At 39.5% G+C, this 11,483-nt stretch overlaps 2 protein-coding genes across 2 annotated transcripts; both read left to right on the forward strand.

Annotated features, from left to right (window-relative positions):
- The first annotated feature begins 574 nt into the window (after positions 1-574).
- cdipt (CDP-diacylglycerol--inositol 3-phosphatidyltransferase (phosphatidylinositol synthase)) lies at positions 575-2,952 on the forward strand. The gene is made up of 6 exons (XM_057346856.1): positions 575-742; positions 1,332-1,466; positions 1,541-1,694; positions 2,147-2,228; positions 2,506-2,587; positions 2,752-2,952. Exons 1-6 carry the CDS (start codon positions 700-702, stop codon positions 2,895-2,897), a joined length of 642 nt encoding a protein of 213 aa, XP_057202839.1. The 5' UTR covers positions 575-699; the 3' UTR covers positions 2,898-2,952.
- Positions 2,953-4,252: 1,300 nt separating this feature from the next.
- On the forward strand, positions 4,253-11,368 carry LOC130562016 (vascular endothelial zinc finger 1). Its single transcript, XM_057346800.1, has 7 exons — positions 4,253-5,320; positions 5,494-5,644; positions 5,920-6,287; positions 6,720-7,069; positions 7,749-7,812; positions 8,581-8,752; positions 8,829-11,368. Exons 1-7 carry the CDS (start codon positions 5,288-5,290, stop codon positions 9,146-9,148), a joined length of 1,458 nt encoding a protein of 485 aa, XP_057202783.1. The 5' UTR covers positions 4,253-5,287; the 3' UTR covers positions 9,149-11,368.
- The last annotated feature ends 115 nt before the right edge of the window (positions 11,369-11,483 follow it).

Below are 11,483 nucleotides of genomic sequence, written 5' to 3' on the forward strand. Positions count from 1 at the left end.
TTTTCGATTCTGGCATATCATTCACTAGCCTACCATAGTAGAAAACCGTAATGTACTTTTTTTGTTAAACACAAAATAAGTTACTTTGAGAATTTAGGAAAACTAACTGTTTATGTGGCACATCTGATTGCCATTTTAATTTTCCCTACTATGGTAGTCAATGATGTTCCAGAATTGAAAATTGCTAGCATTCTTCCAAATATCTTCCTTTGTGTTCAGCATAAGAAAGACATTTATACAGGTTTGCAACAACTTGAGGGCGAGTTAATGATGGCAGAATTTTCACTTTTGGGTGAACTATCCCTTTAAGATATGTCACGAAGTAGGACGGTGGATGTCCGCCTCCCAAAGCTTTTTGTCGATTCCCTATAATACATTAATAGATGCCTTAATCAACAGAAACAAGTTAAATAGATAATTAATATATAGAAAATATCCAAACACATCCCCCATTGTCAGTTACGCACCAGCTGATTTCGGATCAGCTATGTGGTGCGTTTTTAGGCACCGACGAAAAGCGCGTGCTAGTTAAAGGGGAGGATTCCTTTAACAGCGTGCGCTCACACAGGAAACATGACGTCAGGCGCTACTTTCCCTACAGTCCTCCAGCCAGCGGAGTGGAGGGGTCGAAGAGGGAAGTAGAAGTCTAGAAAACACATTTCAGCTCTCAGACGGCTCCGTCCAAATAAAAACATCACCATGACCGAAGAAAACATCTTTCTTTTTGTCCCGAATCTGATAGGTGAGTGTAAAACCATCGTTTCCGGTCTGACTAAGTTATCGGAAGCTGCTCGTAGAGATCAGCGCGGTGAGCTTCATTTAACCGCAGCTTTTATTTTATTGAGCATTTAAGCATTCAGCGTTTTGTTTATGAATGTTCTTCTTTTGGATATGGGTGATGTGTTGCTTGCTGATGAAAACAATACAAGTTCTCATAGTTTCCATGACAAATCCCAGTATAAACCTCCTGCTCTCTATCAGTAAAGCCATTACAAAAATCGTTTTTGCTGTCTATGTTGGGATGTAGTATAGTAGGATTTAATTCCAGTGGTTCCCATTCATCAGATAACATCCCACCAGTAAACCCCAAATATGACCAGCAGAGACCAGTATAGTTTCTGTTTAAACCAATAAAATAACCATTAAATCTATTAGAATTTTTGTGATTCTTTTTTCCAGCATGGTTGTCACTGTAATCCCATACTGTGAAATGCATTAAGGAATATTCATATTCTGTCACACAATAATAGTTCTTAAAAGCTAGTGTGCTTTCAGCTCAAGCCATCCCACAGCATCAATACTCGAGTTCTATCGTTTTTCCTCCTCTTTAGGATATGCACGTATTGTACTGGCTCTGCTATCCTTCTACTTGATGCCCTGCTGCCCAGGTCCAGCAGTATTCTGTTATCTACTGAGTGCGCTGTTGGATGCCTTTGATGGACACGCAGCCCGTGCTCTCAATCAAGGTAGTTATCTATAGACCCATGTTTTATATGTTGTCTTTATTTCTGTTGTCTCACTCTTTTTATCCTTCACTTAGGTACGAAGTTTGGTGCCATGCTGGACATGTTGACAGATCGTTGTGCTACCATGTGTTTGTTGGTGAATCTGGCACTGTTGTACCCGTCCTACACTTTCCTGTTTCAGCTCAGCATGTGTCTGGATGTGGCCAGCCACTGGCTGCACCTGCACAGGTTTGTTAAACTAACAAAATCCTCGATTCACCACTGAATCAAAATGTGATTGGATTGGCTTCTCTACTTAAACCAAATGTTTTTTCATGATACCTCATTAAAGGAACAGTTCACCCAAAATTGACAATTCTGTCATCATTCACTCACCCTCAGATTGTTCCAAACCTGTATACATGTATTTGTTCTGCTAAACACAAAGGAAGATATTTGGAGGAATGTCAGTAACCAAACAAATCTCATTCCTTGGTGTTTAGCAGAACAAAGACATTTATACAGGTTTGGATCAACCAGAGGGTGAGTAAATGATGACAGAATTTTCAATTTTGGGTGAACTATCCCTTTAATTGATATTTTCGAGTGGCCCAGAGCACAATTTAATTTAGGAGACATACCTGTGTGATTTTCATGAAATTTGTGTATATAACCCGTTTCATTCTTCCTGTTTCTGTTAGTTCCATGATGAAGGGAGCCACCAGTCACAAAGCCATTGACCTCTCTGGCAACCCCATCCTAAGGCTGTACTACACATCCAGGGTAACAAAACAGTCATAAATTCCCAGTATCCCACCCACAATTTTAAGCACATTTTTGTTGCAAGCCAATTTTGATTTGTTAATAAATCTGGAGTCAGCGCATGTGGTCGCATCTGTATTTAACATCTCTAGGGACACCAGTCTTCTAATTGGGGATTTTAAGTGACATTCCTGTAAATTAAGTTGTTATTGAGTTTTCTTGTAGGACGCTGCATTAAATAGTTGATCTAATGTACGCATACCTAATAATAAAATGGCTCAATGTTTTTTTTCCACAGCCTGTGCTGTTTTTCATGTGTATGGGGAATGAGCTGTTCTTCTGTCTGCTGTATATAATGTACTACATTGAGGAACCCCAGGGTGAGTACCATCAGTCAGTTTTACTGTGTTGCTTTGTCATTTCAATATTGTGTTAGATTTATTCATTTGAGAATAATTGGCATCTTGTATTTTTAAATGTGGCAATGAAGAATCCTCATGGAGTTTTGAGAGAATAACCATCGTTCTCTTTCTTTTCTGCACAGTGTGGCTGCAATGGCTGCTGGCAGTGTGCGGTATAGTCTGTCTGCTGAAGTCTGGCATAAGTCTCCTGCACCTCATCACAGCCTCCCGCAATATGGCTGCCATCGATGTGGCTGACCGTGAGAGTGTGAAAAGCAAAGCACAATGAGAGAGAGAGAGAGAGAGAGAGAGAGAGAGAGAGAGAGAGAGAAAGAGAAAGTGAGCAGAAGCAAACAAAGAGAGAAAAGGAGATGTGCGAGAGATGGTTCTTTTCAATATTAAGAGAAAGCAGTGATATTGTTGGTAGTCCTAAAAATACGGAAGGTCAGTGTAGGATGAGTAAATGGAAATGAATCATGGGACCTTTCAAAGCCTCAGTATAAGCATTTCATTTTATTTAAAAATAGATTATCAATGCTAATATACCAGGGCAAATATTTTTATTCATATTCCTATAGTTGTGCATTTTGTTGCTGTTATTGGAATTAATTGCAGTATGAGTGTACCATGCTTATGTTTTTGAGTGTCATTAGGTTTTTAGATGTCATTGGTTTGGGGTTTTCGGTTTATAAAATGAAATGATTCATAACGATAACATTGATCTTAATAACAATTCATAAATATTTTAGAATGGCTCTGGTGTTTCACACCACCATTTTTTACAAATACACATACAGGCACATTCCACACTTCAACTTAAAGCCACTTGAGTATTATTGTATTTGGCGATTGATTATCATTAATTGTGATATTTAATTGTTATAGACCTGCATCATACTTATTGTCCGATTTTGTGGCTGTCCAGCACTGTTTGATTAGACTCATAAATGTTTTGTTGCAGATATGTCAAAATATTTATATGTTTGAATAGAAGTTTAAAGACTTGAAGCATTTGTTAATATAAAAGTGGTATCAGTTTCTGAATGTATTGCTGGGTTTTGGCAGGGGGCAGAAATATACTTTATGGTGTATTTGAGCACCTGAATACCCTGAAGTCTAAAAGCTATTGTTGTAAATTAGTTTACAATTTTGGGGTATTCGGGTATATATAATGAGCGTTGACTGTGAAGAAAACCCTTGTGTACCGTAAACGGTGAGTTGACAATAAATAGACCTGACACCACATGCAGCTGTTTGTGTTTTTAATTTTTATTTATTTATGGCCGGAATACACTACAAAGACTTAAAATCTGAACAGATTTTTTTTAAACTAGACACCATACACTTGCAGACTTTTTGAAAGTTTCAGATAGAAACACTAACTGATGAAATCTGCAGACTGGTACAGACTTTCTGCAACAAGTCCAGACTGAAAATCTGGGCAAAAGTCTTGTAATGTATTTTAGCCTTAAGTTACACGGCGATCAAACTGTCACCGTGTACCGTTTTCAGGTTCTGTCAGCGCCTCTGCTATGTATTTAATTCCATTGAGCGCGTGCAATTATTATCGGCTGTGATTTGGAGTCGCTTATTATCTACAGCCGCTGCGTCTGCGTACGTCTTTACCTTTAAGGACCTGCGACGTTTTTTTTTTGTCCACCAGACAGCTCGTTTCCTACATACGTACGTACGGTTGTCTACCGTCGAGGGTTTTTGTGTAACGGGCCGTGTTTTTAAAAAGCATCGCGTTGACGCTTTCTTTTATCTGCTCTCGACATTATTGTTGTAATTTGCGTCGGCCGAACTCACGCGTCGGAGGGGTGCGAGAGGACGACACCGAGCTCGAGAACATCGCGTAGAGGAGGGGACGAAGACACGGAGGGGGTGTTCTCTCAAAATATACTATCCCTTTAAAACAAGGAGGACACGGCGGTGGGGGAGAGATAGCGGGGCAGAGAAGACGGGATAAAAAAAGAAAAGGAAGAAAGAGCGAGGGTGGGAGGGTGAGAGTATTGCAGGGGAAAAAAAGAAAAATGTCATCCTCTCGATTGAAATGCCGAGGCGGAGCCATGGACAACGACCGGTAAAGTGCACGCTAGACGGGAATGGGATTTAACGCAACGCCGAGGCTCGAATCGACGCTGCTCGGGGCCTGGATGGAGAATATTATAATAAAAATGATAGCATTCATTTGATCTACGCCATGAGGTCGCTAATAGCAATCAAACAATAAAATGCCATTTGTTTTGAAAATGATATTATTTTGCATGAAAAATGTGTTGTTTCACATGGCGGTGTCATTAACGAGAAAGCATTACACGCAGTAAAACAAATGTTATGCATCCTAAAGCATGATGAGCCACCGGTATATGACAATGGGGCGTTGCATCCGCTTGTTATTTTGAGAGATTGACAGCTGTAAATTTACATCATCATAAATAATCGAGAGTGTCAGTGCTCTCTTTTAATATTTAGGACTTAAATTGCATATTACCGTTTCAGTGTACTTTTTAGATTTTAGTGGTGGCGTCGTTTTGCATGTAGTGGCTTGTCATCAATAAAAAGCACGGAACAAAGTCGTTATATAAATACTTAACACTTAAACATACAGAAAGAACCTTGTCAAGGAAAAAAAACTAGTTTAGTCCAGACGGCAGCTGGCCAGTTTCACACCTCAAGATGGATGCAGCTTGGAGCAACTTCCTCTTTCAGGTAAGAAAATATTTCTGAGGTTGCAATATAAGGCTTTCTATTTGGGTTAGCATTCAAAGAATGTCACCGGCTTTTTAAAGTGTTAATTAACAATAGCTCAGTAATACTGTGCCACTTTCCTTCAAAAGTAAAAGAATGTTTCAAATTTGTGATTTTGCCCCTTCCAAACACAGACTCCGCCTTCACAGTCCCAAACTGATGCGATCCTCCAATCAGATCTTTTGCCGGAGCTCACGGATGCCGCTCAGGACCCGCCTCCTGAAGACATACCCCCGCCTCCATCAACGGTGGACACGGCAGCGCTGAGCGAGGAGCCTCTACTGGGTGAGGGAGGGGTGAAAGAGGAGGGTGGGAGGGGAGTACAGGAGAGAGAGGTTAGGCTGTTGCATTGAGTTGAGGCATTGGTGACTTAAAGATTATATAGATGTGATCATTTTTGACTTGGGTAAGGTTAAAATGTGCTTCAGGATGCCCCCAAAAAGAAATCTGAAACAGTATAACATGTTCATTTCATTCGGGCCAGAATCAAAAATAGGATTGGTAGGCAACATAGTACAACAAGATGATCAAACCTTCCTATCTATACATCTTTTTCCCAGTGAAACCAGTTACTCGACCAGCCCGACCCGCACACATCTGCTCCATATGTAACAAGCAGTTTAAGAACAGCTATAACCTGCGGCGTCACCAGTCGGTCCACACCGGCGTGAAGATGAAGGACAGGGCTGCCAGAGAGAAATTTGATGGAGGGAAGGCTGGAGCACGTGCGGAGAGACAGACCATCCCGCTTTCCCTTCTTCATCTGTCCATACCTGCCTCTATACCTACAGCAGTCGACCCCATGGCCCATCCTTCCCCTATTGGAAATCAGCAGACAGTTTCTGTCTCTATTACCCCAGCAACGGTTGCCATGACGGTCACCCAACCCCTCCCTACTGCAGTGGTGGTTACTGGGACAATGGTGCAGGTTGGTTTGGTTTGTGTCTGTTTTTGCATACTTTGCATACCCGTGCTGTCCTATCCTTGATGTATAACCCAGCGTGGCCTCTATTTATTATTTTATTATTACCTCTCCATATGCTCTCTGTTCTGTAACAAACTAAAATACGTTCAAACCTCTTATCTACCAATTCCCTAATGTCACTCAGATTGAGGCTAATGCGTCAGCAGTTGTGTAGCAAGGTCTCATACCTGCATTCACCTCATTTATCGAACACGCGTAGTCAGTTGGTTAGTAGGTCAGCAAACATTGTTCTTGCTTTACTCAGAAAAGAAAAATCGGTCACTTTCCTCGAAAATAATATGCATTGAACTAAATTACTTTCTTTAAAGCACCATAGGCACAAACCAAATAAGTTGGCCCAGGCCACAAATCCTGAAATGTTTCCTTCTTTTTCAGGCTGCACCAAATAGCAATGCAGACGACAACTTCAATAATCCCACCCCGATCCAAATATCTATCCCCATAACAAATCCTCTGCCAGTAAACGCAACTCCCAATCCTAATCCCAACCCAAACCCCAATCCGGTAAGGAAGAACCATGCTTGTGAGGCTTGTGGAAAGGCGTTCAGGGACGTGTACCATCTGAACCGGCATCGACTGTCCCATTCCGATGAGAAGCCGTACTCCTGTCCGATCTGTCAGCAGAGGTTTAAGAGAAAGGATCGCATGAGTTATCATGTCAGGTCACATCAGGGAGGGGTAGAGAAACCATACGTGTGTCCTCATTGTGCCAAGGGGTTCTCTCGGTAAGACATTTACTTCCACTTACCTGTGCACAGGTACACATGTATATGACAGTCAGGACATTTCCAATCAGTTGCATAAAAACACATGAGCAATGTTTAAATAGCATTTTTAATGATTTATTTAGAAGGTTCATTCACAGCAGGTCGCAACAGTGAGCGTTATACTGTAGTTCTGAGAGTGGACGAGGACTGTGAATGATATTGTTAATAAAGCTATAGAGAGATGCCCCAATTACTAATTTGAGACTTGAAGTGGGTTAGTATGATGAGGAATTAGTGACCTTCTATGACTGTCTGTATTTATCTATCTTGTGTATATGTATCTGTATCTATTATCTCTCTAGCTTTGACAATAAGCCATTTTGAATTGAGATTTTAGCTGTTACTGTTTTTTTACTGGCCAGAATGAGACAGTTTGCTTTTTCTTAATAGATATTTTTTATAGTGTCAGAGGTATGTTTTCATTATAGATCACTTAAAGTCAAATATTTTGTAACAACTCGATGATAAATAAAAAGGTTCACTTAAACGTTTGAACATGGAAAGAAATCTGTTTACAGTTCTGTTTTCGGCCTCTTGTTGACTTTGGTTCACATAGAGATGGAGTGCAACTTTGTAGGCTCATTGTCATTTGTAAGTATTGTATTCTGGGTTTGAGCCCTCTCTCTGTCTTCTGCAGGCCAGACCATCTTAACAGTCATGTGCGACAGGTGCACTCCACAGAAAGACCCTTCAAATGTCCGGTAATCAAAACCCACTGTTTTACTGTCTTCTCACTGTCCAATCTGTTAGTCTTGATAGCGGTCTTTAACCAGATTGATAAGGGGTTATGAGAACATTGTTTTAATGGCAGATTTGAAGGTAAAGACCACATTTGTGCTGATTCTGGGCTCAACTTGAATACTGAGTGATAACTGTTTATGTTTATAGCCTGCCCATAAGCAAACAATACATTACAGTCTTTGTTTTGGAGTCTTATTCCTAATGTTTTTGTGATACAGTATAATGAGCGTGTATGGATGTAATGGTCAGTTACATAAAAACCAAATAAATAAACAAATACAATTCATAGTTTTAAATTTAGACGTAATGTACATACGTATGCATATTCCCTTGTGGATGCTTGTAAATAATTTTCGATACTATCAACAGCATAGTGTCACAGATGATGTGGATAGAAATAAGTGCTATTAAATCTGGAACATTCGTTTGAGTCATCCTCCCTTGATTTCATTATTAAACCCAAGTCCATCAGCAATGTATCTCATTACAACAATGTAATGCTGCGTATTACAGTGACTTATTGTTACCGAGTGCTTATGTATTCTAGCAAGTGCTTTTCTAATCATATGTGAGAGTACGTGTGCTGCAGCCATATTTGTCTGTTTGCGTGTGAGCCAAGGATGAGTCACAATGTGTGCGTCAGATAGGAATAGGTTTGGACTATTAAAAAGAATGACGACGTACGTACTCTGAAAGCATTTGACGAATCGTGTTTTTGGTTTGTGCAGACGTGCGAATCTGCGTTCGCTACCAAGGACCGGTTACGAGCTCACATGGTCAGACACGAGGACAAGGTTCCCTGCCACATATGTGGCAAACTTCTCTCCCCTGCTTACATCACTGATCACATGAGGGTCCATAACCAGTCACAGCATCATGTCTGCCACATTTGCAACCGCAGTGAGTTTCATTGATTCATTCATTTGTGGACTGATGAGCAAGGGAATTGTATTGACTACAGTTTTGTTCCGCATAGGTTTCACCACGCTGACGTACCTGCGTGTCCACGCTCAGAAGCACCACGGGCAAGAGTGGAAGGACGGTGGGGTCGGCCGTGGATCCGGTCCAGGGGGGGTGCTATTGTGCCAGTTGTGCGGGGTGCACTGTAAGACGCCCACACAGCTGCAGGGCCACATGGCCACACATGCCAACCAGACAGACCCCAATGTTCCCTGCCCCATCAGCAGCAGTTCAATTGCAACTGTGGCTGCAACGACTTCTGTTTCCAACCCTCCAGTCACGGTTGGCCTGCTGGTGACTGACTGCTCCAGTATCGCTCCTCAGAGCCACAGCTAGCCAACAGCACACCACAAAGTGGGAGGGGTGGGGTTGGATGAAATGGGGATTAATAGAGACTATTGTACGAGAGGATTGGTCTAACCTGGACAGGTGAGGAACGAAGTAAACTAGGCAGAGCTGATATATTGAACATTCACAAAGTTGTGATTCAGAGATCATTGTGTATATCACATTTTAATGTGATGTAACGTGTGCCTAAAATTTTGCCTAAAAGAGTTTTTTTTACATCGTCTCTTGGCAAAAAAATTACTTTTAAAGATCAGTTCATTTTTGTGAATCAATTCAAATCTCAGTTTGTGTTGTCATTCAAAGTTTACATGGAATTCCCTTCATGGCATTTAACATGCTTGAAAATGTTTAAAAACAAAATATATCACTGTTCATAACTATGTTGTGTGCATGTAAAGGAATAAGGTATATTAATATATGCAGATATTTGTTTTAACCATAACACCCAGACATTTATCTCATGTTTTTTAACGTAGCCTCCTCTTATCCCGTGTTTTGTGTAATTTGTTTATTAATGGAGGTATTTCCATAGAGGAGGAGCCATTGTGAATGCAAATCAACATTACCAATCCAACCTCACTGTATTCCCACTCCAGGCTGCCATGGAAATGCCAAAAAAAATTGCCCAACCCCTTCCATCTTCCTGACACTGTGCTAGAACTAATGACTTTCTTCAAAAGTGTGACATATCCTCAAGAAACATCATCTTGCTTCAAATTCATTTTTATGCACAGACAGACCGACAAAGAAGAAAACTCTTTGTTTCTATGACGATCTGCTGGATGAATGGTTTGGGTGTCAGTCATTTCCCCATGGAGAGATCACTCTGGTTTTAAATGTTGGCTGTCCCAGTTCATTATGAAAATATTCCACATAGGAATGTAGACAAGTAAGAAGAATTGACACGTTATGCCTCCTAACCATTTCCTTATATTAGCTCACATTAACTTATGGTCTTGAAAATGAAGAAGCAACATTTTATAAATGAATATACTCTGTTGTAAGAGATCATTCCATTATAAATGATCTTTACATGAATTGACCACTATACAGAACGTCCGAGGGGATCAAATATGGTGCCATTCCTCTCTTTACTCCATGCAAAGGGATGTAAGGATTTCAAACGTAACATGGCAAAATATTTATATTTGTAATGTATGTGGTATATGTGAAAGCTGCAAAAGCACATTGTTTAATGCCCTCTGATATTTTCACAGTTCTCATTGATCTTGATTTATCTACTAGCTTTTGTTTTCAAGTGAGGATGTTAATTGTAAAGTTAATGAAGCTGCATAGGAATTTTCAAGTTCTGTTTGTGTTTATGCTTGTTACGCCAATATGTGTTGGTGTCGCTGTACTCTTATCCTAATGAATCTCTGTACAACGATCTTGCACCTAATTATACTGCATTTAACTAACTGCAGACTCTGTTCATCTATTGGGATATTCTTTATTATGTATGTCTAGTTACCTGGTGCCTGGCACTTTTTAGGAATAGGAAACTTTTTGGTATCCAATTGTTGTTCATGAAGCATAACAGAAAAAAAAACATATTTTGGTAGTGAAACGTATTATGTAAGAGAAACTGTTACATACTTCAAAATTAATATAATTTAAAAAGTAGTTGTTTTTACCTTTTCCATTCCATTTTTCATCTTCTTGTTAAAAATCATACCACAATATCATTGTTTTGTTAAAAACATTTCTAATTAACTACTTTGACCTCAAAACATCGTTTAGCTGGGTCCCCATACAACTTTGTAACTGCATGATTTTAACCTGTTTTTTTATATACGGTAAAAAATGAACATTCCATCATTTAGACCCCTTTTAAAGCATTTAAAGAAGCCAAGTAGGTTATCTTTCTTATTTAATTTTCTGTTTCAAACCCTAATAAACAGCTTAAAAATATTTTAATTATTTGCTGGATCCGACAATTAAATATTTGATATTTAATTACCATTTTTTATATTAAAATGTAACCTCGACCTTTCTGTTTTATTTGTAGTAAAACCATGGGTCAATTAAAATGATATCTCTACATTTGATCCCACGCTAACACCAACCTATCTGAATGAATAATTTAGGCTAATCTGCAACCTGTTACCTATTATGGCGTATTAATAGGCTATTATAAAGTTGATATTAAATGAATGTTTATAATTAAGCTGGATACTTTATGATAATAAAAAATGTATATGGACCATTTTAACGTTTGTGAAATTGTTATGAAATATCATTTTTAATTTCAGCTGCTGGGGACGGTCAACAATGCTTTAATCACCTACCACTTGGTGAAAAGTATAAAAAAATACTTTTTGAT

This window comes from Triplophysa rosa, linkage group LG11 (genome assembly GCF_024868665.1).
Source record: "Triplophysa rosa linkage group LG11, Trosa_1v2, whole genome shotgun sequence".
NCBI lineage: Eukaryota > Metazoa > Chordata > Actinopteri > Cypriniformes > Nemacheilidae > Triplophysa > Triplophysa rosa.

What these genes read in the sequence shown, in the direction of transcription:
- cdipt (XM_057346856.1), top strand. Translation starts at nt 700, where the DNA reads ATGACCGAAGAAAACATCTTTCTTTTTGTCCCGAATCTGATAG. An exon ending in GGCTGTACTACACATCCAGG is followed by an intron (nt 2,229 to 2,505) that starts GTAACAAAACAG and finishes TTTTTTCCACAG; the next exon opens with CCTGTGCTGTTTTTCATGTG. An exon ending in CTACATTGAGGAACCCCAGG is followed by an intron (nt 2,588 to 2,751) that starts GTGAGTACCATC and finishes TTTTCTGCACAG; the next exon opens with TGTGGCTGCAATGGCTGCTG.
- LOC130562016 (XM_057346800.1), top strand. Translation starts at nt 5,288, where the DNA reads ATGGATGCAGCTTGGAGCAACTTCCTCTTTCAG. An exon ending in TGTGCCAAGGGGTTCTCTCG is followed by an intron (nt 7,070 to 7,748) that starts GTAAGACATTTA and finishes TGTCTTCTGCAG; the next exon opens with GCCAGACCATCTTAACAGTC. An exon ending in AAAGACCCTTCAAATGTCCG is followed by an intron (nt 7,813 to 8,580) that starts GTAATCAAAACC and finishes TGGTTTGTGCAG; the next exon opens with ACGTGCGAATCTGCGTTCGC.